At 37.2% G+C, this 27,679-nt stretch overlaps 1 protein-coding gene across 1 annotated transcript in view; it reads left to right on the plus strand.

Moving 5' to 3' along the window:
- SLC7A11 (solute carrier family 7 member 11) overlaps window positions 1-25,222 on the plus strand; it is a 116,422-nt gene extending 91,200 nt beyond the window's left edge. The window contains exons 7-12 of the mRNA XM_007941217.2: window positions 9,633-9,756; window positions 13,763-13,866; window positions 14,722-14,818; window positions 16,662-16,811; window positions 18,019-18,196; window positions 25,155-25,222. Coding sequence (XP_007939408.1) covers window positions 9,633-9,756; window positions 13,763-13,866; window positions 14,722-14,818; window positions 16,662-16,811; window positions 18,019-18,196; window positions 25,155-25,222 — 721 coding nt within the window. The remainder of the gene's footprint in view (window positions 1-9,632; window positions 9,757-13,762; window positions 13,867-14,721; window positions 14,819-16,661; window positions 16,812-18,018; window positions 18,197-25,154) is intronic.
- The last annotated feature ends 2,457 nt before the right edge of the window (window positions 25,223-27,679 follow it).

The following is a 27,679-nucleotide window of genomic DNA, read 5'->3' on the forward strand; positions in this document are numbered from 1 at the left end:
CACCAGCCACTCCTCGGAAGGAAGATGGGGCAATCTACTTCCATAGTGATACTGCCTCGGAAACCCAAGGAGGGGTCGCTATGAGTTGGGTCTGACTTGATGGCACATAACAACAACAACATGATGTTAATAAGACTGGATTAGTGGCAGTTATGCTAATGCGGCAAGATACAATATACAGGATTAGGTTGAATATTCAATTAATCTCTTTTGAGATATAAAAGAGTTTGAACAAGAAAGCAGAGGTAGAGGGACCTCTATATTACCAAGAATGAAGAGCTGGAAGTGGAGCAGTCCTTTGGACCCATGATCCCTGTGTTGTGAATCTCATAGACCCAAGGGAAGATTGATGCCATGATACATGGATATCTCCAGAGGATGCCAAGCCCACAGATGATGCAATGAGACAGAGACCTTCTCCAGAGCTGACAGGGAGAGAAAACCTTTTGCTAGAGCTGGTGCCCTGAGTTCAGACTTCCAGCCTACTAAACTGTGAGAGAATAAGTTTCTGTTTGTTAAAGCCATCCACTTGTGGGATTTCTGTTATAGCAGCACTAGATAACTAAGACACCATGATAGGGCCTATTTGAATTCCTAGGGAGGGCTGCCTGTTAGAAGGAAAGTGATTCTAAACAGATGTTCCAGAGACTTCCATTTAATAATTTCAAATTAACAAAATATATAACAAAAAATATGTGACATGGAGTGGCTATACATGCCAATTTAACAAAGGACTATAAGAAAGGAAGACTATCTAAAACCTTTCAGATTGAAGATCCTTTGCTAACTAATAAAAATATCAGACTCTCACATATTAACCAAAAAAAAAAAAAAAAAAAACCAACCAAATCTCATTGCCTTTGAGTCATTTCTGACTCATGGTGACCCTCACTGGGTTTCCAAGGCTATAAATCTTTACGGAAGTAGATTGCCCCATCTTCCTTCCATGGAGCAGCTGGTGAGTTTGAACCACTGACCTTCCAGTTAGCAGTCAAGTGCCTTATCTACTACACCACCAGAGCTCCTTCTCACACAGTATTTGGATATTAATTGAAAAGAAGGTATATATAATGATTTTTAAAAAATCTTAAGGATTTAGTAATTATTTTCAATAAATTTATGTTTTGTTAGTCATAACATACATACAAAATTTTGAAAAAGTATAGAGCTCATATGTATGAGTTATTTTTACTTGGCTTATAGCCAATGTTTGCTGCTCTTAGGATATGTGATTACCTCAAAAAACACAGAGCCTTTGAAATATGGTCACCCACCAGTTCCTTCCTCCAATTTCTTTCATTATCATGTGCCATTTGCTTTGCTCTTGGGTTACTAACCATGCTTATCTGTCCTCTGCATCTAAAGCCTCCAGAACAATTGCTCTGGCAGGGCCTAATAGCTTTTATTGGCTCACCCAGTAGCACTTACACTTTGAAGCTTGAAACTCAGAACTTAACCATGTGGTACCAAGGTCTTCTGAACAGGTCAACTTCTCTCTTAAATGATGGCTGTTTATGCCAAAACTCCACAAGATACCAGCCCTCCCTTTGCCAAGTGAAACAGAATCTATGGACAGAAGCTAAAGGCTATTCTGTCATGACTCTTCCAATTCCCAAGGTCTAATTTTATCTAATTTTAGGAAAATTACTGGTATGTTTTGCAGCAAGATTTGACCCTCTCCCCTTTGTCCTATTTTTAAAGCTCCTTCCCCCCACCCATACCTATGTAGTATAAAGAAGCGCTGGTAGTGCAGTGGTTAAGTACTTGGTCCATGGTTTGAACTCACCAGTGGTTCCATAAGTAAAAGATGTGGTACTCTGCTTCTGTACAGATTTACAGCCTCAGAAACCCTAAGGGGGCAGTTGTACTCTGTCGGGATTGCTATGAGTCTAAATCAACTTGATGGGAATGGGTTTGGATATTTGGCATATAGTTGTAATTGTTAATAATCTATTTCTACTTAACTGACAAACATGCTTACTTTCCTCACTTTCTCTGAAATAAATTAAAGAAATTTCTTAGGTGAACCTATGTTTTCTTTGAAATAAAATGAATGTTTTCTAATCAGTGAAATGATTTGAAAACTTTCACTTGACATAGTTCCTGCTACATGGTTAAATGATTCTTTCATTTATAGTAGATGAAACTGGATTGTCAGTGAATACATGAAAAATTCAATATTGATAAGAACTTTCCAAAAGACGTATTCAAAAATATTTCCTTAAAATTAATAATTGGAATTTAGAGAGCTATCCCAAGAGGTCACCAGAAGTTCATGGTTAAATATCCTGACTTCAAGGTTGGACATATATGGAATTGAATTCTAGGGTTTCCATTTACCAGCTTTATATCTTTAAAGAGTAATTTAAACTCACCAAGATACCATTTCCTAGTATGTAAATGATGATAATACTTTGTTAGAGGATTTTCTAAGGATAAAATGAGGCACATATGGAAAGTGCCTGATAAAATATTGGGTACATTGCAGTCACCAAGTCAGTGGTAGAAGCTGCTGGTATTGTTTTTGATATTAACAAGCTGAGAAAGAAGAGAAACTAACCTGGAGAGTTGCATTCTCTGGGATCCCTTCTGCTAAAATCAAGTTGGGGAAATTCACTCTCAGAAAGACCATAATCTCTCATCAGGGGACATGCAAGGGGGATTGGAGGACTACTGATTTAAAAGAGTTAGACAAGAGCCCAATTCTGTATTTTTTTTTCTTGCCACATCAGCAAGTATGACAGTACTACCTGTCCTGAACAGGTTACTTCCCTGAAGTTAACAGTAAAACACCTCACTTTTCATTAATGAAATCTTAGAATCTTTATTTATCCTAATCCTAATCCTGTGCCTCCCTCTCTTTGTCTGCCTCCGATCTTCATAGAAATAGTGTAACAGCCCATTTGGGGATATTATAAAAGCTGAAAGGATTGTTGCTGTTAGGTGCCATCAAGTTAGTTCTGACCCATAATGCTGACCCAGTACAGCAGACTGAAAAACTGCCCCTTCCTGCACCATCATCACAATAATTTCCATGTTTCAGCCCATCCTTGCACCCACTGTGTCAACCCAACTCATTGAGGGTCTTCCCCTTTATCATTGATCCTTTATTTTCCCTAGTATGATATCCTTCTCCAAGGACTAGTCCCTTCTGACAACCTGAACAAAATATGAGAGAAGTCTGGGCATTATTGCTTATAGGGAATAATCTGGCTGTGTTTCCTCCAAGGCATATTTATTCATTCTTCTAGCAGTCCATGGTACATTCAGTATTCTTCACCAACACCACAACTCAAATACACCAATTCTTCTGTGGTCTTCCTTGTTCATTGTCCAGCTTTCACATGCATGTGAGGCTATTGAAAATACCAGCTATGCGGTAGGCACAGTTTAGTCTTCAAACTGACATTTTTGCTATGTAAATCTTTTAAGAGATCATTTGCAGCAGATTTGTTCAATGCAATATATCATTTGATTTCTTGACTGTTGCTTCCATGGGTGTTGATTGTAGATCGAAGTAAAATCCTTGATAATTTCAATCTTTCAACCATTTATCATGATGTTGTTTATTTGTTCTGTTGTGAGGATTTTTGTTTCATTTATGTTGATGTATAATCCATACTGAAGGCTGTAATCTTGATCTTCATTAGTAAGTGCTTCACATCTTCCTCATTTTCAGCAAGAAAGGTTGTGTCATCTGCATATGGCAAGTTGTTAATGAGTCTTTCTCCAATCCTGATGCTATGTTCTTCTTCATGTAGTCCAGTTTTGCAGATTATTTTTTCAGCATACAGATTGATAAGTGTGGTTAAAGGATACAACCCTGACACACACCTTTCTAATTTTAAACTATATAGCATCTCCTTGTTGTGTTGGAATGACTGCCTCTTGGACTATGTACAGTTTCCTTATGAGTACAATTAAGTTTTCTGCAATTCCCATTCATCACAATGTTATCATTGCTATGATCCACTCTGACAAATGCCTTTGCATAGTCAATAAACAGATAAAAATCTTTCTGGTATCCTTTGATTTCAACCAAGATCCATTTGACATCAACAGTGATATCCTTTATTCTATGCCCTCTTCTGAATCTAGCTTAAATTTCTTGCAATTCCATCTCAATGTACTGCTACAACTGTTTTTGAATTATCTTTAGTAAAATTTTATTTGCATGTGATTTTGGTTGTTTTGGTTATTTCTTGCCGTTCTAACAGAAAAAAACACAAGTGGGTGACTTTAACAAATAGGAGTTTTATACTCTTACACAGTTTTGAAGGCTAGAATTCCAAGTTCAAAGTGGTAGGCTCTCCGGGCTGCCCCTGGGCCTTGGGCTTTAGCTCTGTCTCTTGCTCCCAGCCCATTGGAGCTGGAGGCTTTCTTCACTCATGCAGCTGCTGACTTGTGAGGCTGACAAACCCAAGGTTGACAAGTAAAAAGTTATAGTCCCAATATTATGAAACCACACAGCAGGTCACTTATTCAAGTCCATTAACAATCCCAAGATCAGCAGACAACATGGCAGACTGCTGAATGACAACTCAACTATGTGCAGGATTCAAATGTGCCAAAAGCTGGAGACCAATTCCAAAGCTTCTCCTTATATCCTGGAAGCAGACCACATCCCTAAATCAGCTACTCAGCTGGAGTTGATTGCCAGTCTCATTATGGAAAATAACTACAACAAGCTTCCAGAGACTCAAAAACATGTACAGCCAAGTTGACACGTAACTGTACCTACCACATTGATGATATCATTCAATAATTTCCACATTCTGTTGGATGACCTTTCTTCAGAATGAGCAGAAATATGGATCTCTTCCAGTCGGTTGGTCAGATAGCTGTTTTCCATGTTCCTTGGTATGAATGAGTGAGGGCCTCCAACACTGTATCAGTTAGTTGAAACATCTCAATGGGTATTCTGTCAATTCTTAGAGCCTTGTTTTTTACCACATCCTTCACTGTGTCTTGGACTCCTTCTTTTAATACTATTAGTTTTTAATACATGCTACTTCTTGAAATGGTTAAACATCAAGCACTTCTTTGGACTTTTTGTATTTCTTCCATCTTCTTTTGATACTTCCTACATTGCTCAATATTTTGCCCATAGAATCCTTCAATAACACAACTCAAGCCTTGAAATTTTTCTTTAATTCTTTCAGCTTGAAAAATGCCCGGTGTTCTTCTCCCTTGATTTTCCAACTCCAGATCTTTGCACATTGAATTATAATACTTTATTTTGTTCTCTCATACTGCCCTTTGAAATCCTCTGTTCTGCTCTTTTACTTCATCATTTCTTCCAATTGCTTTAACTACTCCTCATTCAAGAGCAAGTTTCAGAGTCTCTTCTGATACCCGTTTTTGCCTTCTCTTTCTTTCCTATCTATGCTGTGCTAAAGCTGCTTATTTTATACTCTGCATTGTCTCCTTATTTCATATAGTCTATGTCTTTGATCAGTGATCATAATTCATCTTAGTCATATGCCTACAAGCATTAAAAAAGACTCTTGCTTCTTCATCTCACATTTGAATTTTGTGATCTATTCGCTAGAACCAGAAAATTATTGATAATATTGTACATATTTTGAATTAATTAATTAATTATCTAATGAATTAATCTAAATCTTAGAACCCTTTAGGATCCTGTCAGGAATTAAATTCAAGTCCTACACTGTCAACTTCACATTGAAAGTTGTTGCCATGGCAGAAGAAACAAGCAACAGAGCAGCAACAAAAGAATTCAAGTCTGGAGAGTCATCCATTCATGAATAGAAAAGGAGGAAGAGGAGATGGAGAAAATGAATACACAAAAACAAGTATATCCTGACCCGAAAGAAGAAGACCTGAGTTGGAAAATGGCTTGAAAGAGTGGATTTTTTCTCAAAGGGAGCAAAATCAAACTTTCTCAACTGTTGCAATTAAGATCAAAGTGAAGCTTCTGGCAAATGAAAGTGGAACCCCAGATCTCAAGATGAGTTTCATCTGAATTTCTAAATTAATTAAAAAGGGATACCCTTTAAACAAGAATGAGAACCAGTATAGGCCAGCAACTTTCAGTTGACAGGGAACAAAGGATGGTCAACTTCTGTGAATTCCTCACCAAAGAATCTCTGAACTTGGTATCTCTGCAAAGTATTAATTAATATGGATAAGGTTCTGATGTGTTTTGACATTCCAGCCACCAGGACTGTTTCGGATATGAAAGCTATCTATTACAACCACTGAACATGAGAAGGCTTGCTTCATTGCAGTCTTTGGTTGCACTGTGAGCGGAATGAAATTAAAGCCAATAGTGATTTTCGAGAAAGTAACCATGCCCTGTGATAAACTGCGCACCAGTTTTGTTGTTCGTTGTAATAAGAAGGGACTATGGTATTATGAAACTATTGGTAGATAAATATTATAGGACCAAGCAAGGGGATTCTGTTTGAAGTAGTCTTTACTAATTTTTGACACCATGGCTGCTCACAAAGAAAAAAAAAAAATCAAAATTATATTAACTTATGGGGGAGCTCTGGTAGCATAGTGCCTAAGGCACTTGACTGCTAACCAGAAGGCTGGTGGTTCAAACCCACTAGCCACTCCTTGGAAGGAAGATGGGGCAATATACTTCTGTAGTGATACTGCCTTGGAAACCCACGGAGGGGTCGCTATGAGTCTGGGCCGACTCGACGGCACATAACAACAACAACAACAACATGCCCATATAAGCAACTCTAGTGGCGCAGTGATTAACAGCTTGGCTGCTAACTGAAAGATCAGTGGTTGGAACTCATCAGACACTCTGCAGGAGAAATATGTGACAGTCTGCTTCCTCAAAGATTTATAGCCTTGAAAACCCTATAGACCAGTTCTACTTTGTCCTAAAGGGTCAATATGAGTTGGAATTGATTTGATGGTAGGTTTTTTTAGTTTGATGCTTTATATAGCAGTTATATCCTATGGCATTTCCTGCAAGCTACAGCTGTTAAATATAGTGGTCAACCACCCATTCAAGATTTTCATGAGAAGAGAGTGGGATGAATGGATGCAGTCTGGGATTTTTGAGTTCACACCATCAGGATGATTGAAGACAGCGACATTTAAAGAAGTCTGCAAGTTGGTGGCTTCTCCTTGGAGGAAAATCACTCCAGAAACCATCTGCAATGGATTCAGAAAGGCTGGGATTGTGTGCAAGCAGAATACTGATGGCGAAGATGAAGATGCTCAAGGCAGCCATGATGCTGACAACATGATTTCAGAAGTCACAGGAAAGCATTTACAGACAGCTTTCAGATATTTCAGTGCTGATAGTGATGAGGGCTCAGACATTTCTGGAACTTTAGGTTCTGGGAATCAGATGAAGAGATGATGATGATGATGATGATAATGAATTAACTGAAATGGCCTATTTTAAGATGAATATACAATTTCTTCTGGTGACATATTTGTTGTTTTAAAGGCATTGATTATCACAAATCATGTTTCAGTTTAAGATTTATGAAAGCAATAAAATCTAAATAGCATCTTGTAGTTTTAGGACTAGGATTTTTTTCCTGATTAATTTCTTCATGCAGTGGTACTCATTAGTTTCAACATGGTGTCTCATTTTCATCACAAGCCCATTCAGTTCACCATTGGTTACACTTGGTTTAGGAAAATACTTACCTTAGATGAAGTTTTCATGAGATCAGTTTTATCCTGGTTACCTTAAATTTTTTGGACAGAAAAGAAATTGGAATTGAAGTCAGTAACATGAAAAATATCAAGATAGTGCACTTATGAAAATAATGCACAAGGTTGGACAGTTTGTAAAAATGTTTAACAAGTGTTATTTGTGTAACAATATGATATATACATTTTCATGCTCTCTCTTTTTTATCCCATTGCATTTACATCGTTTTTCTTTGAAAGAAGCAGAATTTCTCTCTAATTTGTTTAATGCCATTCACTTCTTTGTATTTAATTGGTCCAGTGGTTTTCTTTACTTAAATTTAGCATTTATCAATCTTGCAACTAGCAATGCATGTGGTGGTATTAACAGAAAATTCCACAGGACCTTCCTCACACTAGGGAAGGGAAACATCTGTTACTTTCATATCAGGATGCCAGGATTTAGAGGTCAGTGTGTTTCCCCATCAAGGCTTAAGGCTTTGGGGATCAGTAGAGTGTCAAGCTCCAAGCAGCATAAAGAATGGCAGTTGCTGACTGGCGAGGTTTGCCTGTTCTCAACAGGGGATATTGCTGTTCAGCATAATGAGCTGGGGACTTAGTGTGCTAAACACACTCAGCTTGGGTAGTGAGACAGGGAGACAGGCTGTGCTTATTTTTTTTTTTCCCCTTTGGATCTGAACTGCATATTTGTCTTGGAAAAAATTATATTGAGATCGTCATTAGTGGAACCCAGCAGAGTTAAGGCTCCATGAGGGTTGATAAGCACTATGGTTAAAAAAAACCTTCAACCTCAGTGCACGAAGCTGAAGTAAACGTTTAAGTTGCCTGAACTGGAAAGAGCCTGAAGAGGTGATTATGTTAAGCAAGTAATGTGTATCAGAAACATAGAATCAAATTATTAGGGTCAGTAACTTCATGGCTTTCCCAGTGCATTAAATGAAGACATAACATTGCATTTGTGCTGGGTACTTTCTGACGCCAAGTAGTGTCAGCACTGTCCAGTCATCTGTACTTCACAGCATGTCACCTCTAATTTCATAGGATTATCTGCACTGTTGCTTTATTAGGGATTCATGATCTTGAGCCTCCTTTGAACTCCCAGCAGGGCAGTGCAAAGTCATTATTGTGAGCACTTCTGTGCTTTTTGTATTATATACAAAATTATTATGACCACCATTTAGAAAGGTAGATATATTCTGCTCTCATGCTTCCAAACATCTGTACTTATTTCCTGGTAAGGGTAGCCATTGAACGGGAAGCACCGGATGTGAAAGACATTTTGAGGACTCTTATTAGAAGGTCATGGAAGTATTACATAGGGGAAAAAAAAAAAAAAAAAACTAAACTCACTGCCCTCGAGTCAGAGATTGAGACCCAATTCATAGCAATCCCTCTTTGGGTTTCTGAGGCAGTATCACTAAAGAAATAGATAGCCCAATTTTCCTTCCACAGAGTGGCTGGTGGATTTGAACCACCAGCCTTCTAGTTAGCAGTCAAATGGCTTAGGTAGTAAGCACCAGAGCTCCTTCACATAGGACAGTGATTCTCAAAATGTAGTCTCCTGGCCAGCAGCATAGAATCTCCAGGAACTTGTTAGAAATGCAAACTCTGCTGAATCAGAACCTCTGAGGTCAGGCTCAGCAATCTGTGTTTTAACAACCCTTCCAGGTAATTCTGATGCAAGCTAAAGTTTGAGAAACACTGCTATAACATTTATTGAGCACAAGGATAGGATAGAGCCATATGTTCTTGGATTAGCCATAGACAAGACAGAATAAATATCTGCCCCTATGAACCTTATTAAATTACAAAGGAATATGTGGTAGTTTATTGTGTTGAAATGTTTATCCATACACAGCATTGCTTAAAATATTACATGCCTCATTATAGTCTACATTTGAATTACCCTGTTATCTTTCTTGGTTTCAGAAAGTGACTAACAAAAGATGACTAATAAGTGATTCTTTTGTGCATTTCAGAACCATCCCCCTTGCAATATGTATATCAATGGCCATTGTCACCACTGGCTATGTGCTAACAAATGTGGCCTACTTTACAACCATTAGCGCTGAAGAGCTGTTGCTTTCAAATGCAGTGGCAGTGGTAAGTCCAAGTTGGGAAAATGCCAATTTGAATTTAGGTTAATGAGTTGATGCAATTTTAAGTAGTCCCTCTAGCAGAAAGTATTTTGAAATTCAGTAATATTTTCTTGACCTGAATGATAAAGGATATTATAAAAATTAGAACTCAGCTTGGCATAGCCTATGCAACTGATACAGCTAAAATCCTATATGATTTCCCTGTATGGTTATTCCACTTACAACATTTTGGAAATTTGTCAAGGCCTGTTGAGTTCTAGGCATTAGTTTTCTAACATGTCTTTAAGGACAACCACAAATGATAAGACCTAATGAATATATATTTTGTTTCGTTTTTGTACATAAATTGTAATGTATTCTATACTCTGTTAGGAAACTTTCCAAATCTTAATTTAAAAAATTCTTTTTCCAAAGTAACACTTAAGAATTTCTAGCTTGACTGCATATATTTGTTTTTCCTTTTCAATACTAGTCCTGGGATAGTCATAAATTTGTATAATACTGAGTTATTCAAAGTTAAAAAGATGTCATTGTTATATTATTTCTCAGAATCCTAAATATGCTAATGTGTGTCTTTCAGCTCCTTAAAAGATAGATGCACAGAATTTTGTAGAATTTTTCAATATTTATTTGCCTATTTTCCTCCTAAAGGGGAGAAAAACCTCTTCCCTCAAAGATTGTTATGAGATCTTTATTCTGTGAGACATGTTTTTATTTGTATAAAAACTTAGCTAGTAAGAGAATATTCATTTGTGACCTCATAACAATGAAGGGTAAAAATTAACTTCCCAACAGTGAATGTCAGTTCTTTTAAAAATTGTCAGTATTGCCTCATATCAGCCGCCTCCCCAGTGAACACATTATCTCATTTTGTGTGAACCTATGTACAAGTTCACTGTATCAGAAGAGACTTTGCTCTGCTATGAATCTTACCAGACAATCAAACATCCAAACCTTACTGATGTTGGGTCAGTCATCTCACCTTATTAGACAAAGGGCAGCACTTCTTTTGGGCATAATGTGGTCTATTAATTGCATAGCATCAGCAGTGTCAAGGACAGCTAAGAAAACCTACATATATTTTGGAAAAAATTATCTTTCATGGAAAGTTGCAATGTTACACTTAACTGTTTTGGTTACTTTGTGCTTCTCTAACAGAAAATTCCACAAATAGGTAGCTTTAACAAACGAGAGTTTATTCTCTTACAGTTTAGGAAGCTAGAAGTCCAAGTTCAAAGTGCTAAGCTCCATGGGCTGGGTGAAGGCCCCTCAACCTTAGGCTTCAGCTCTGCTTCTTTCTCCCAACCCACTGAAGCTAGAGGCTTCTCTTAATTCAGACAGTTGGTAACTGCTGAGGCTGACAAACCCAAGCTTGACAAAATGATACAGTCCCAAGATTATCAAACAGCATGGCAGGCAACTGCTCCAACACCATAGATACTCCCAAGATGGGCATACAACATTGCAGGCCACCTACAGATGACTCGGTCAAATGCAGGATCAAGAGCGTCAAGAAGCTGAAGAAACCTTTCTCAATGGTTCTTCTTATATACTAGAAACAGACCACAACCCTAAGGCAGCTACCCACCTTTTCCAGTGGATTCCACTGTGGAGTTGATTACCAGTCTCATCACGGGAAGTAACTACATCTAGTTGCCCAGCTACTCAAAACCAGGCCCAGCCAAGCTGACACTTAAGATTTCAAAAAGTTTATTTCTCTTATATTTTCTGTGGTTCAATTTTCTTGGGCTAGTGTTTGTGTTCTTGCTTTTTTATAAGAACCCACAGAATGTATGGACAGATAGTTAACAGGGAGGGAGTGACTCAGTAAAAAGAAATTCTTCTGATATGATTTTTGTGGGGAAAAGATTTTCACAGCTGCTCAAACATAGGATCTAAGTGAGTAAGTCATCAATAATTTTTCCACACTTTTCATGTCTTAAAAGTGGCCTTGGTCGATTCCTTCAAAAGTTGGAAATACAAATACCATTTGACCCAGCCATCCCATTACTGGGTATATACCCTAAAGAAGTCAGAGCCATAACAAGAACAGATACATGCACGCCGATGTTCATCGCAGCACTATTTATAATAGCCAAAACTTGGAAACAACCTAGATGTCCAACAACTGAGGAATGGATAACCAAACTTTGGTACATTCACACAATGGAATACTATGCAATGTTAAAGAATAATGTAGAATCTTCAAAACACCGCATAATGTGGATGAACTTGGAGGACATTATGCTGAGTGAAATAAGTCAGTCACAAAAGGACAAATATTGTATTAGTCCATTATTGTAAAAGTTAAGGAAAGGTTTATATATTGGAGGACATTTTCTTTGTTGGTTACCAGGGGTGGGAGGGGAGGGGAGGGAATGCTGTTAGATAGATAGAGATAAATATTGATTTGGGTGAAGAGAAGGGCAATGTACCAAGTGTGAGTGACCAATATGGCAGCATTGAGGATGAGAAAGACATAGAGAGTTACATGGGCAGTACAGACAACAAATATGAACCCTTTTGCATATACAGTACTGAGTTGTCAGTGAAAGCAAACATGGGTATAGGGACGGATAGATAGGTGAACAAGCTAAACAATTAGGTATGTCTAAATGGAGAGTGTATCCAAGATCATATATAGGGTTGGCAGACAATGGGCCCATAAGTTCATGTGAATGATCAGAATTCCCAGGTGTATAGTAGAGCTGACAAGGGGCAAGGTTATGGTCATTGCTTGGTCACAGCCAGCTACCCAGAGGGACCGAGTAGTTGATCCTGCGGGCTTGGGACCATAGTCGCAAGGGACATCAAGCTCAATTGGCATAACATACTATACAAAACATTGTTCCACCTACTACTTTGACGAGTAGTGACTGGGACCTTAAAAGCTAGGAAGCTGCCATCTAGATGCAACAATGGGTCTCTCCTCGTCAAGAAGAAAGAAGAAAACCAAAATTAATGGAAACAGTCAGTCCTAGCGACTGGTACACCATCCGATCTGCAACCTATACAACTATGAGACCAGAAGAACTAGATGGTGCCCAGCTACCACTGCCATCCACTTGGAAGGGATGTAGGAGATCCTGCATAAAGAGGGAGAACAATGTGGTACAAACTCAAAATCATTTGGAGGCAAAAAAAAAAAAAGAAGGTGGGGACCAGGTTTGCTGGTCCAATAGGGCCTGGTGTAACCACTGAGACTATGGCCCCTAGCTGCCCTTCAGGTCTGGAATTGAACCCACAACTGTGGTTTCCAGCCAAACAAAATACAGGCATGTGAGTTAAACATTTACCTCAAGTAGACACACGACCTAGAGAGAACAATCATGGGAGAAGGAAGGGCTGCTTATGCACAGGGAGATAGCTCAGGGTGCAGAAGAGTATGAAGGGATGGACACTGGGAGGAGGTAACTATGGGGAGGAAGTGGGAGGGGAGCTGCTGCATTGTAAATTTTGATCAATGACATGAGACAAAGTATATGTGAACTGCTGTATGAAAAGTGAATTTACTCTGTAAATCTTCACCCAAATCCTAAAAAAAAAAAAAAAAAAAGTGGCCTTGGTGTGTGAAACAAGTATATGTAATACTTTTCTGTATATGTTTGTACTTCACTATAAAAATGCAGCCTTCTAGGCTAAAAAGAAATTATTGTACAGAAGGATTTCTGTCTCCAAAAGTAAAACTTGTGATTGAGCTATTTCTACCTACCAGAGGCAGAGAAGATAACATGTTGATAAGGATTCAGTAAATGGATCATTGCTTCTTTGGAAGTAGAGAGAAGGTACAAGTTTAGACCTTTGCCCATAGTTTTACAACAAGCAATGTCATGGTTCCAACTTAGTATTAGTCTGCAGAGTTGGGCTGACCCTAACCAAAGAAAGGGATTATAAAACAAACACATATTGCCAGGCTAATAGAAAACCACAGAGCAAGTTTGTTCTAAATGGTTTCATTTTATTTCACTTTCCGGAAAGGCATTAATTTGCTTCGTTCTGTCTTTCACTAGACCTTTTCCGAGCGGTTACTGGGAAATTTCTCATTAGCAGTTCCGATCTTTGTTGCCCTCTCCTGCTTTGGCTCCATGAATGGTGGTGTGTTTGCTGTCTCCAGGTGAGTGAGTTCAAGTATTTCCAGAAAAACATTTTTGTTTCTGAGATTGGATGTGATAAGGATAGCTTGAAAAAGAAAAGAAATTGTGCTTACAAAGCTGTTGTTTTTAAAGAGGCATGCAAGATTGAAATCTTCCTCCGATGATCAAAAAACATGTCTTATTTTGCCCAGCAGAGGGCAATGCTTGCCTATTCAAAGCCCATTATGAAGGTAGGAATGTGGGAGTTTTATTTTTTTATAGTATGTCTATAGAGTCTAACAACAGCATTTTATTTCTGGTGATAAAATCTTTTGTTTCTCTAAAGGTGACAAGAAAAAAAATAAAGTAAGATACATCAGAAATCACCACTACGTCATCTGTATCCCCTTTCTCTTGATTGATGCAAGGGTCCCTTTTGTTTTAATATGACATGATTAAAACCCAATAAGATAAATATTAATGTTATGTATCCTTGTGTGTGTGCATGCATATGCACATATGTGTATAGATACGGATGTGTGTGTATGCATATATATTTGACTGATACACACGTAGATACAATAGTAGGAATACAGAACTTAATTCATCATCAATTGTTTATATGCATTTATATGTAGGGAGAGTGATTCCTATTGAGACATTGTTATTGTTTTTCCTCAAAGTAAAACATAATGTTTTGGCAGATTTTGTAAAATTTAAGTCATATTTCTCATGATGTTCTCTAACTTATCTGAAATATTCAACATAAATAATTGCCTAGGAAATCGTAGACTATTTGGTGTGGATATGATGTGAATTTTCTCTTGGATTTCTGGATTTTCCCTTTGAAATGATCAATTGTACAGTCAACTCCACCCACATTTTTCTCCCATCAGGTTATTCTATGTTGCGTCTCGAGAGGGTCACCTTCCAGAAATCCTCTCCATGATTCATGTCCGCAAGCACACTCCTCTGCCAGCTGTTATTGTTTTGGTAATGAACATTAACAAGTATACCTAGATATAAGCTCAAACAATAGTTTGGCAAACAGGAATTTAAACCAGACTTCGGATAATGCTTACTTTCTCATTTACTGCTAAATAGACTTTATGTGGAATGCAGGGAAGATTATGGAGGCAGGATATTTTTCATCCCTCCCTTTCCCTCAACTCAGTGTTTCTGATGTGTATTTGATGCTTTAGGGCAATAACTGTATTACTTCTGTACACTTTCGTAGGAATTTGTATGGTCTGAGGAAAATGATTAGCTTGGCCCCTGTCATTGACACAGAGCCTCAGAGAAAAGGATGTAGAGTAGTAAGTCCCAATTTAACTTATTGAAAGTAGAGCTAAAAGCTTCTGTCCAAAAACACCCAAATGCCTCATCATAGTTTCTTCTGATGAAATGCACAAAGAAAATTATACAAAGAATCAATATAATCCTATATAGTGTGGTGATTCCATGATTAAAAGTGAGACATTTCAGAGCAGCCCTAAAGGGAAGAAATAAAAGCACAAACCTTAAATTTGAGTTGTAGAATTCTTTATGCAGGGAAAAGTATTTGTGAAATGTGGCATTCAAAAGATGGTGTAAGGTGTAAAAGTCCTCAAATACCCATTGGCAATGTTATATTCATTTCTAAGTACAATTTTGTAACATTTTTTTCTCAACTGGAATCTGCTGTCAGGCACACCACAAAATGCATTGACCATTTTTTTTTTTCCCGTGCATTTAATTTTCTTCACACTTTTTTTTCCCAAAAATTCTTTCTTAAAGTACGTGTACTCTCTGTGCAGAATCTTGAAGTTAATGTCACTTGTGGGAACAGAATGTATTGTTCTGTGAAGAGGGCTTTCATGTTAAGCTTCTGCTATCAGTCATGCTGTCCTTGGCATGTGCAGCTGCAGAGACTTGCTCTGCTGATCTCTGTACTTTATTCTTTTCAGGGTCTTGAGGGTCACACATGGCAAGCACATGGGGAGACTAAGAGGAGAGGAAGGAAAAGTCTGTATTTTGCTTTCAGGAGCAAAAAGAGTCATATAGATGTGCCTGTGTTTCGTGTGTGTGTGTGTGTGTGTGTGTGTATAATTAAGAGCATGTGCAGAGCTTTCTCAGAATTTTCCAATTGGGCATGCTTTTAATCTTTTGTTGTTTTTGTTAGGCGCCATTGAATCTACTCTGACTCCTAGTGATCATAAGCACAACAGAGCAAAACACTGCCCAGACCTGCACCATTCTCACAACTGCTGCTTTAATCTTTATTATTAGTTATTTAGTCATCATTTTAGTTTCTGAGTCTTTAAATTTGAGGGCATTGAGTCTTATGTATTTTACTCTTTGAGAATGTATCATCTTCTCTCAATTATAAAGGTATCTAACACCAAAATACCCATATGATTTCCATTTGGATTTGGGATAATGGTGATAGTACTCTCATACTGTTACTTCTGTGTAAAGGGGTGATCAAAGCATAATGTAGTAAGGAGGTTAGTTGAATCTAGATTTCTAGTTCTTTGGTATAAGTGATCATTTAAAAAATGAAAATAATACATGTAGTATGGAACTCAGGTAGCACAATGCCTAAGGCTTCTGAGTACTAATCAGAAGTTTGGTGGTAGTTCAACCCACCAGCCACTCTGCAGAAGCAAGACTGGGCAATCTACTTCTGTAAAGATTTACTGCCTTGGAAACCCAATGGGAGTCTCTATGAGTCAGAATTGACTTGATGGCAGTGGATTAGGTTTTGGTTTTGTTTTTATATGTAGTATTGTTATTGCTTGTCATGTGCTTGTGTTCCTTTAATTCACTGAGCTTGGATTTTTACCCCCTTCCACAGCACCCTTTGACGATGATAATGCTCTTCTCTGCAGACCTCTACAGTCTTTTGAATTTCCTCAGTTTTGCCAGGTGGCTTTTTATTGGGCTGGCAGTTGCTGGCCTGATTTATCTTCGATACAAACGCCCAGATATGCACCGTCCTTTCAAGGTAACCTCAGCAATCTTGATGGGTTTACATAAATCTTTCTGCAAGTACCTATGCCTCCTTTTGTCATACTTGATGATGGGAAGGTTGGGCAGGGGATAGCATCTTCTGGAATAAAATATTTAACTCTTGTAGGTGGTACCTTCATATTAGATTTATTTCAGCTTGGAAAAAATATTTCATCTTATTTTTTCTGTGATATACTGACCTGTGTGACATTTTTGAAAAGAGTTAAAGGATGTTTGATATGTTGATTTTTCACGAACATGTCCAATGGCTTGATGTGTTCAAAGACGAGACACTTCTATTTATCTATATACTGAATAGTTGTATAGAGCCGTGCTCAAAAAGCAAGAAGCAGATATGAAACTGTCACTAATTAAAACTCTAAAAAGGATGCTGTACTTATGTATTTTTAAATGTTATGACTCATTACACTGCTTAAGGTCTCCTCTTCTACATCAGACACTCTAAAAGGAATAAAAATGTAAAATGTACAGAGAAAGGGAAGATCTATGAGTTCACTGTTTAATAGGATGTTCATTTACCATATCTAAGAATTTCCTATTGGGAAGGCTGAAGAATATGTTCATCTCCTTTACCCTTGGGTGTTTATAGGTTTTGTTTGACCTCATCTTTTAAGAAATAACACAGATACCTTTGTCAGTCATGTTTTCAGAAATTGTTTCTAATTATATTCATTGCCTAATGCTGGCAACATCTTTATTAGTGGTCGAATAGGAGTTGGCCTGTTTTATTCCTGTCAGTTCTTATTGTGAATCTTCTACAGAAAATCAATAGGCACTGAAAGGCTTTAACACATAACAAGCAACTTGTGCTCTTGACTCTACATTAAAGTGGATTCTAATCATAATTATCAAGGAGCCAACCTCTTAAAATCAAAAGTATAAATCACAATGGTACTTAACTAGTAAAAGAATTCAAACAAAATTTCTAATGAAATACCCTTCCTTATCTTTAGATTTTGTAACATTCAAAGACTTAAAAAAAATCTAAGGGATTATTTTTAATGAATCCTCTGTGTTCCGTTAAAGTGCATTTGCTACTAGGGTAAGGTAGGAGGGTGCCTGCCACCTGGGCACATGGCTAAAGTGTATGAATTTATCACATGGTTGAAGTGCCCACCTTCACTCCACATTCTGTCTCTGGAACTGGTTTTGAAGTGATTCTTTTCTTTGTTGTTTTCCAGGTGCCCCTGTTCATCCCAACATTGTTTTCTTTCACGTGTTTCTTCGTGGTGGCCCTTTCCTTTTATGCGGATCCTTTTAGCACAGGAATTGGCTTTGTCATCACTCTGACTGGGGTCCCCGCATACTATCTCTTTATTATATGGGACAGGAAACCCCGGTGGTTTAGAAGAATGTCAGGTAAGAGTCTTTATGTACTTTCAGGACTTTCTGAGAGAACCCGTACATATGTACCGATATAACATGGACATCTTAAAGTTTTAAAAAGTACAATTGGGACAATAGCTAATTTGAATACATTATTGCATTTTAATTGGAACTTGGAGAAGAAATGGAGGAAAGGATGTTTAGTGTATAAAACTGAATTCCTTTCAGAATATTTAGTTTACGCTGTTCAATACGCTGTTCAAGTAATTTCTTGGGAGAACAATTTTTTTTTGATATAATTTTATCATCAGTTATGGAAAGAACCTAATTGTGCTTTTGAATCTCTTACTAGCCTGTTTTTTTTTTTTTTATTTTGGGTTGAATGCTGTTTAGGGACTCTATAGCATAGAATATAACGTTAATAGTGGCATGAGGTTTGATAAGGAGTTACCCAGATGTCTGCAAAGGTCTAAGTATCATGATTATAATATTAGCTTAATGGAAGTGGTGAGTCACAGAAGGGTCATAATAGGAAGAACAATGAAGAGAAGAATAACAGCTCACATTTATTGTGTGATTTCTTTGTGTTAGCACATGTATACTCTTATTTAATCCTTCTGACATAGGAAAAAAGAATCGTCCCCTTTTCATAGATTTTGAGTTACAGCATGGGAGAATTCACTTAACTTGCCCCCCACACAGATAATAAGTAAAAGAGCTAGAATTCAAAGACAGGCAGTTTTTTATTCTAGAAAAAACACTCTGGGTGCAGTGAGGATGGATTAGAAAGAAAATGGTTGTTGAAGACATTGACTGCAGTTTGGTGGTTACCACAGTGATCCTGAGGAAAGTTGAGGAGGATCTGCATGCAGGTCCTAGAGAAAGTGAAAAATATTGAAGATGAAAAACCAACAGGACTTTGGTGACCAGTTAAACTGGGAAAAGGAAACAAATGATAGATCAGTAGTTAGGAAGGGGTGTTTGTGAATAATCTCTGTTAAAACCCCAAGCCTCTGTCAAATACTCTGCTGAGTCTTTTCCCCATCACATTCAGTCCTTATTAGGATCTGTGTGTGAGGTGGTGCAATTCCCATACACAGATGATGAAACGAGAGTTCATGGAGATGGAAATATTATGTTCAGTGCATAGGCTTTAAACCATAGAGTAATGATTTAAACCCCGTCTTCTGGAAGTCAAAATTTATGTTCTTTTATGTTCTTTATTTTTGAGTACCCAGTAGAAGAGAGAGGTAAAAAGTACAGCCAGAGAAGCCTAAATGTTCTAGCTATCAGTTTAGAATGTAACTTGTGTTTCTCCTGTGCTTTAATTTAATTAATTTACCATAATTAATTTTACATAGCCTGTTGTTGTTTAGCCAAGTAAAAAGTTTGGGGAGATTTCTGGTAAATTTATTAATAAAAAACTTAGTGTTACAAAAAAAGAAAGACAATACTTGGTTTATATACTGAATCACAAATGTGTTACAAAAACTCATTTAGAAGCCAGTCATTTAGAGTAGTTTTGCTACTACTCTTTGCTCGCTTTTAATTAGAATTTGGTATCTTCAGACCTTATACTACTATTTATACCTGGATTTTATTTTCTAGCTGGCAACACTATTCCCCAAAGAAGAATTAGTATACATGTTAGATTCTTTAGGGCTAAGGTAGACATGAAGGTTGGGCAATCCTACTTCCATAGTGATACTGCCTCGGAAACCCAAGGAGGGGTCACTATGAGTCGGGACCGACTGGACGGCAAATAACAACGACAACAATGTAGACATACTGATTGACGAATAGATAATTGAATCTCTGTTTCTTATTAGGTCAGATGGGATATTTTTAGTTATATTATTTTTTCTTCTTTTATATGCACTAAAATAGAGTCTTTTTTGGGGGCGACAGGTGTCTTTTTAAACAATATTTACCATTAAGATGGCTTTACTAATTGCCAAGGTTTAGAACATATTAGTGTTCAGCGTTGTGAGTTAAAGCCCCAGAGCACCAAGGGAAATCAAGATAATTAAGAAAGAAAGAATGGTTAGCCCAAGAATTGGACAAGAATGAGAAGGGGCAAAAAGAAAGTACAAATTCACTGTTCTACCACATTTTGTAGGCATTTCGTTCTTCCTGTTTGTGGTGAGCCAAACATAAAAATTCTCTCCTTTTGCTCACATGTATATGCTTTGTACCATTTGTCAATGTAGACCGATCAGCAGTTTTCATGCTTGATCTTATTTTGATGTCTTTTCATGCTCATGTCATTTAATTTAATTTTGTTTGTTTCTTTGTTATTTTTCTGTCTCTAATGATGTTCTGAACTTCTATAAGGCTTCCAAATTTAGTATTGGCCATTTGTGAAAGCTAACAGCAATGTAGTAGTCCCATAATGGTTATTTGGTTCTCAGAAACACCATTAGGTTTTACCAGGGAGCATAACAATTTTGCCTTTAAACTACATCATTGTAACTCTTTGTCTTTATAGTTGCCTTGCAAGTGAGTAGCAAAAAGCAACAATTCTCCATAATTTTGTTTGACTTTCCTTAGGCAGCATTCTTGTACTAAAATAAAGAAAATATTTATTGCTGCAGTAGAAGTATTTTCCTAGTGTTTAACCAAAACAAAGCACTCATACATAGACATGTAAAACAGTGATCCCCATAGACTCCTGAACTATGCTTTGCCTGTACCCCCTACTACCTGTTTGTTGTTAGAGAGAAACTCAGTGTGAACTTGGAGGCAAAGAGATCCTTTGCTTAGAGGAGTTTGCTCAGTGGTTTCACACCATATTGTTTTTGTTAGTAAAATTCTTTAGTCTTTATTTTATCATTTATTTTTACCCAAAGATACTTGAGCAGATTAGCTCTTTGAAAATGATAAATCTATGAAAATGCATCTTACCTAGGGGGCTTCCATGAAGAAGGAGGGGTGACCCGACAGGAGATGGTATAAACTGCTTTGTACCGATAGTCAGGGAATGTTCTGAACCAAAAGTCTGAGGTTTTTCAGAGATATGATGATGAATTTCTGTGGCCACAGGATGCCAGTATTGAACCATGTTTTGTTTGATAGTGTTCCTAGGTTGAAAAGAAAATGTACTCTTAAGGGAATAGTTAGACACACAGAAAGCTTTTTTCTTCTTCTTCTTCTTTTTTCCTGCCATCTGTGACAGAGTGGTTAATTCTTCTGGTGATTTATTTATTTATTTTTTAGAAACAGGAGCTTTTCATGCAAGGCAAGGGAGGAAGATGCCCCACTGACAGATTCAAGTACACGGAGGTAGCAAACCCCAGCAAACTCCAGCCTGGCCTTCTGTTCTACTTGGCTGCCACTATTTTCCAGCCAAATATTGAAGGCAGAGAGTGAAAGGGGCAGCTGGAAGTTGGCCTATCTTTCTAAGAGAGAAATAGGAAGGAGAAAATTATTTAAATAAAATTTTTGTTTATGAAAATAATGCCAGACAACATGAGCTGAATGACTACAATGCCTTTTTGTGGACAGTTATTTTGCAGCCTTCACAGATACATCACTGAAAACCAGCTAATGGATAGAATAGGTGTTTCATGAAGACTACATTTTTTTTTTTTTTAACTAATCAAAGGTACTTACATTTTTTTTAGGGACCCAAACTATCTTCATTATCAGGATAGCACAAGATCATGCATGTGAAAAGGTTTTGAATCCTTAGGGGGTGGGAAAAAATTGCTATTCTTATTCTTATTATGTCTTCCTGACAGCTTGGCTTTGTGCTAATGCTTCACAACTTTTTCAGTTTTAGCTACAGTTCCTGCCCTAGTATCAGGTGTGGTTGGGTAAAACCAGTATTGCAAGTCCAGTCATTGCAACTTATTTCATGGACAGCTGCTACTAAACATGAAAGATAAAGCTAAAAAGAACAATATTGCAATTTGGTCTTATAGCCTACACCAAATGCAGACTTATCAGCTCAAAGATACATATCTAAAGAAATACCATCATAAGATTGATTGTCCCCAAAGCTGGAAGCCTTATGTGAGCATGGATGTAGGCATGGCATAAATAATCTGCAGTTTACCCAGGCAAGCTGGAAGCTGCCTGAGAGGTTTACTTGGCTCTGTTGAGCACCTTTGTCTGAGGGCACTATTGTACATATCCTAGAATAAAAAGTTGGGGTGGCTCCAAGGATTACTTACTGTCAAAATTAGTCACCCTGATTGTGATGACAAACCTCCGTTGTGATGACAATTATTCAAATCATAAGATCCCAAGGTGGGGGCAAACTCACTGCTATCAAGTTGATTCAACTCCTAGTGACCCTCCCTTGGGTTTCCATGGTGGTATCTCAACAGAAGTAGATTGCCCAATCTTCCTCCTGAGGAGTGACTGGTGGGCTTGAACCGCCAGCCTTCTGGTTAGCAGTCAAATGCCTTAGGTGCTACACCACCAGAGCTCCCAAGATCCCAAAATTCCAAAAGAGAACATAAATAAACCCCAGGGAAGACTATGAACAGGGCATGGACCATGGAGAAAGAGGAAGAGCTGGATGTATAGTGCCAGAAGACGAAGACAGGTTTCTTGGCCTATATCTGCTGCTAAATACAGAGTCCAGATTGAGCTTTTAGAGAGGAAAATAACACTCTAGGAAAGTGAGAGGATCTAAGTTGCTCTGTGTTTGTCAGGAACTTATGCACTAGTGGGAAATGGAGAAGCAAGATGTCTATGAAAGCAAAGGGCTGAGGGTCCCAGAATAGAGAAAAGTGCTTTGGAAATGATTTTGGTGTTAGGCATGGAGGATCAGATGTTGCCTAAGGAAAACAGTCATGGAGATAGTTCAGGAGGCTGTGGCAGGACCTCTCTAGGTAGGAAGTACTAGTGAGGGTGTCTTTTTAATCCTACTGCTTTGCATTCAACCGTGGATGATGCATAAGACCACCTATTATTCAACCTGCCTATTAGGTAGCTCATTTTACTTGGATCCACAGTCAACACCCATGGAAACAGGAGTCAGAAAATCAAATGTTGTATTACACTGAGAACATTTGCTGCAAAAGATCTATTTAAAGTGTTAAGAAGCAAAGACGTCACTTTGAAGACTAAGGTGCCTCATCCTGACACAAACCATGATATTTTCAATCGCCTCATGTGCATGTGAAAGCTGAACAATAAATAAGGAAGACTGAAGAAGAGTTGATGCCTTTCAATTGTGGTTTTGATGAAGAATACTGAAAATTGCACAGACTACCAGAAGAAACAAATTTGTCTCCGAAGAAGCACAGCCGGAATGCTTCTTGAAAACAAGAATGGCCAGACTTTGTCTTACCTATTTTAGTCATGTTGTCAGAAGGGACCATTCTCTGGAGAAGGATATAATGCATGGTAAAATGGATGGTCAATGACAAAGGGGAAGTCCATCAGCAAGATGGATTGTGACGTGGCTGCAATGGTGGGCTCAAGCACAGCAAGGATTGTGAGGATGGTGCAGGACCGGGCAGTGTTTCTTTCTGCTGTACAGAGGGTTGCTATAAGTCAGAGGTGACTCAGTGGCACCTAACAACAAAAACAGCAACATCAGGTAGCTCTAGCTCCTTTTCCTACAGAAACCAAATCTTTCTTATCATTGATTGATACTTAACTTTTCCCTTCAAAGTCTATTTTAATGGCTTGATTTTAGCACTTCCCTTTTCTCTAAACATGGACTTTAATTGCACTTAATTGTTCCCTTGTGCTCCACTTACACCTCAATGTGAAGAGTGGGCTGTGACAAAATACAGTTCTTTAAGGAACATTTACATAAAGCTTACCATTTTCTAGTACTATTCTGAGTCCTTTATAATTAATGTATGTTATAAAAACTAGTGTGCCAAGGAAAGCCACCTTGAGGAACACTGCTTTAAAGGATGAAAAATACAATTTTTTTAGGGACATTGAATATTGTTTTGAAGAGGCTATCATAGATGACAAGTCATAAATGAGGAGGTAGACTTTATGCCTGAGTGACAGATGATCTGGGTCTAACACCATCCTGAGGATAAACTCTGGGATGCTCCAGGGCCAGCAGAAGTGTGAAGTTCTATAGGTAAGAGGTAAATAAGAACTAGCATACCCGGAAACCAGGCTCACAGAATTCTAGGACTGAGGAGATAAAATGATCTAAGATTATTCCAGTCCAGTGCTTCTTCCACTTCAGTGCGTATCAGAATCACAGATTGCTGGCCCCCACCGTCGTGTTGCTTAAGATAAAGCTGGAAAGTTGGTATTAGTAATGTCTCAACTAATCCAGTGTTGTGGTTCCAGGGAGAACCTTTGAGGACCACTTTAAGAACTGTTGACCTAGCCTTAGCCACTCATTTTACAAATGAGTCCTCAGGAAATAAGAATATTTCTCAACAGTACACTACATATTAGAGACTAGAAATGGAATTCTGAATCTGCTTTTGACTCTTTTGAGGAATTTATTGTGACCCCATAGGTGCAAAAACAATAAACTAACTTTAATTTGAATAAACTCACTGTTACCAAGTCGATTCTGACTCACAGCAACCCCCTTTGGATTCCCAATGCTGTAAATCTTTATGGAACCAGACTACCTCATCTTTATTCCACAGAGCACCATTTGGTTAGCAGTCAAATGCCTTAGCCACTATACCACCAGAGCTCTTTTTAAATTGAATATAAAGTTATTTTTGAAATTTATTTATAGATTTTTAAAATAATACTTAAATTAGCTCAACATATTTTCAGTACCTTGGATCATGAATAAAATTCTTTATTTGTATATAAAATATTAATATATTCTTGATGAGAAGTCATCATGTGAAGTTACAGAAGTGATGAATAAATTAATTGAGCGTGAAAGAATTCTAATAAAGTAAATAATTCTTGAATGTGCTCAGTGAAATAGGTGGTTGTATATTTTCAGTATTCAAACCAAAATAATTCCTATTTTGCTGTTTTTCTGCTTTTCTCATTTCTGTGCATTTCTAAAGTGTCTTCTTTATTTTTTTTATAGACAGAATAACCAGAACATTACAAATAATACTGGAAGTTGTACCAGAAGAAGATTGTCATAAATTGTGAACTCATGCATTCCAAATCTGAGCAACCTGGCCTTGATTCTGCTCCAGAGCTGAAACACAATATGGACATTTGTGTCATTTTCTTGAAATCCAGAGAATTTCAAACTTTGCTGATGGACTAAAGAAGTCAGTTATTCCTATCTATATCTTATAGTGTATTCAAGTTGGTTTCTAAGATTGGTATAACAATGTATAGCTATAGAAAGCTGATATGCAACTGTACCATAAGTTCGTAAAAGTGTTGAGAGTCTCTGATGTCTGCATGTTGGGGTTAGGGAAGAAACTGGGGACAATCATTTTAGTGGTCATTTTATCACCGCTAAGAAACTTCAAATTGAAGACTGAGATACATTTTGTATACATGCGTTCATAAAAATGGTTTTATGTACTGTAGATAGCTATACTGTGAACAATGCTTTCTATTCTTCTGAGAGGAAAAGCCTTAAGTCATCATTATGGCAAGAAAAAAAGAAAGAAATTTACTTTACATTGACATTACAATATTTCTGTTATACAGACACACCAACATAGATATCACTTATCTTTTTAATGGGTTATACTCAGAGTATTTTAAAGAATGAGGGGAGGGAAAATACCTAGTTCTCTTGAACATATTAAATAAGAGTCTCTAGGAACTACTATTTATGAGAGAAATCTAGGAAATGGGCTTACGTAAAAATCCTTGGATTTTTTTTATAATCTAGTATATATATTTTCATAAATTATCAGAACTCCATGGTTATTTGCCATTTTGTTTTCATGTCAGTAAATTGGATTAGGGAAGGCTATAACACTACGTCTTTTTCAAGAGAAATAGTCTGATTGGTATTAAATCTTCTTTAGAAAAATACCTGCTTACTAATAAATTTATCACTTGATAAATATATCTAAATATGTACATTTTTAAATCTTTAAATTTCAATGTTAGCATGAGAAAAATCACAAGAAAGACAGTGTCCAAAATATGTCTATCGTGATCTATTTTCGATGTTGGCAAGTCTGATGTACACTTTTTAAAATTTCATAGCTATTTTTACATGGAGATGAATTTTGACAGTTTGAACATTTCATTTATGCATTTTATACTCTGTTAAAATATCTGTTCAGATATTACTGTCCAGATCAATTAGGAAAAGGCATATATTTACATAAATATTGAGAAAGAAATGTCACAGCTAAATAAGATTTACAAGTGAGGCTTCTAAAAATTTTCCGTATCCTTATCTAGTCTTTGTCAGTAATTTCCACACCTTAATTATCATTCAACTTGCAAAACAGGTAACTGATAAAAATTCATTGGAAGAAGGAGAAATAGTGTATGAGTATGTATCTTTAGACCAGCATTTTTATGTGAAGATTAGAATATATTGTAGAATTTAAAAATGAAAGTAAGAGAATGATGACATTGGTTAGTTATTATTTATATACATCTAAGATTAAATGTTTAGTTATTGCCAGAGTCTGTTTTATCCTTTAATTTCTGTCCATTTGAAAATGAGAATTTTTTTTTAATTTCACTGATTAAAATTATTCAGAGTAGTTATAGAGTTCAGAGACAAATGCCCAAATTTGAAATGTTGATTTACAAATCATCATTTTTATTTTGAGTTAACTTCATTTCCCTAATTTTAATTTTTACACTGAAAATATTATATATATATGTATATATATATATATATATATCTCCAAGTTTTTTTTTTTGTTGTTGTTGTTCTTGTTTTTCTGGTCAAACCTAGCACTCATGCCTCTGAATTCAGAAAAAAGTGCCTTATTTTATCTCTTGGTATATGGTTTTTCCAAATTTGTCTATAGTCCTGTTTCATGTATTCATAGTTCCTTTGTCTACATCTCTCCCTAGTACATGTTGCTAGAGGTAAAAATCTATTTCTTTTATATCATATTTTTTCTACCATCTAGTGCTTTGTGGAGAGGCTCTGGTGGCATAGTGCCTAAGGCACTTGACTGCTAACCACAAGACTGGCAGTTCAAACCCACCAGACACTCCTTGGAAGGAAGATTGGGCAACGTACTTCGGTAGTGATACTGCCTTGGACTCAAACAGGAGTTGCTATGAGTAGGATCTGCCTCAATGGCAGTGAGTTTGAGGGCTATGTTTGTTTTTTTGGTTTTAAGGCTATGTTAAGGAGTTCTGGTGGCATAGTGGATAAGGCATTTGGCTGCTAATTAGAAGTTCAGCAGTTCAAACCCACCAGCTGCTCCACGGAAGGAAGATGGGGTGCTGTACTTCCATAAAGATTTACAGCCTAGGAAACTTAGTAGGTGTTGCTGAGTCTGAATTGACTCAATGGCAGTAAGTTTAGTTTTCAGGGCTTTGTTATGTAAACAAGCTAACTCTTCTTGAGATTTTTCATGCTTAATGATGGCACATAACAACAACAAAAGAATGCAAACTAGGGTAAAGTCTTGTTGAGAGGTTTGTGTATTCCTTGATTATTCC

This window comes from Orycteropus afer, unplaced genomic scaffold, assembly GCF_000298275.1.
Source record: "Orycteropus afer afer isolate SDZICR_OR568_19922 unplaced genomic scaffold, OryAfe1.0 scaffold00076, whole genome shotgun sequence".
Classification (NCBI taxonomy): Eukaryota; Metazoa; Chordata; class Mammalia; order Tubulidentata; family Orycteropodidae; genus Orycteropus; species Orycteropus afer.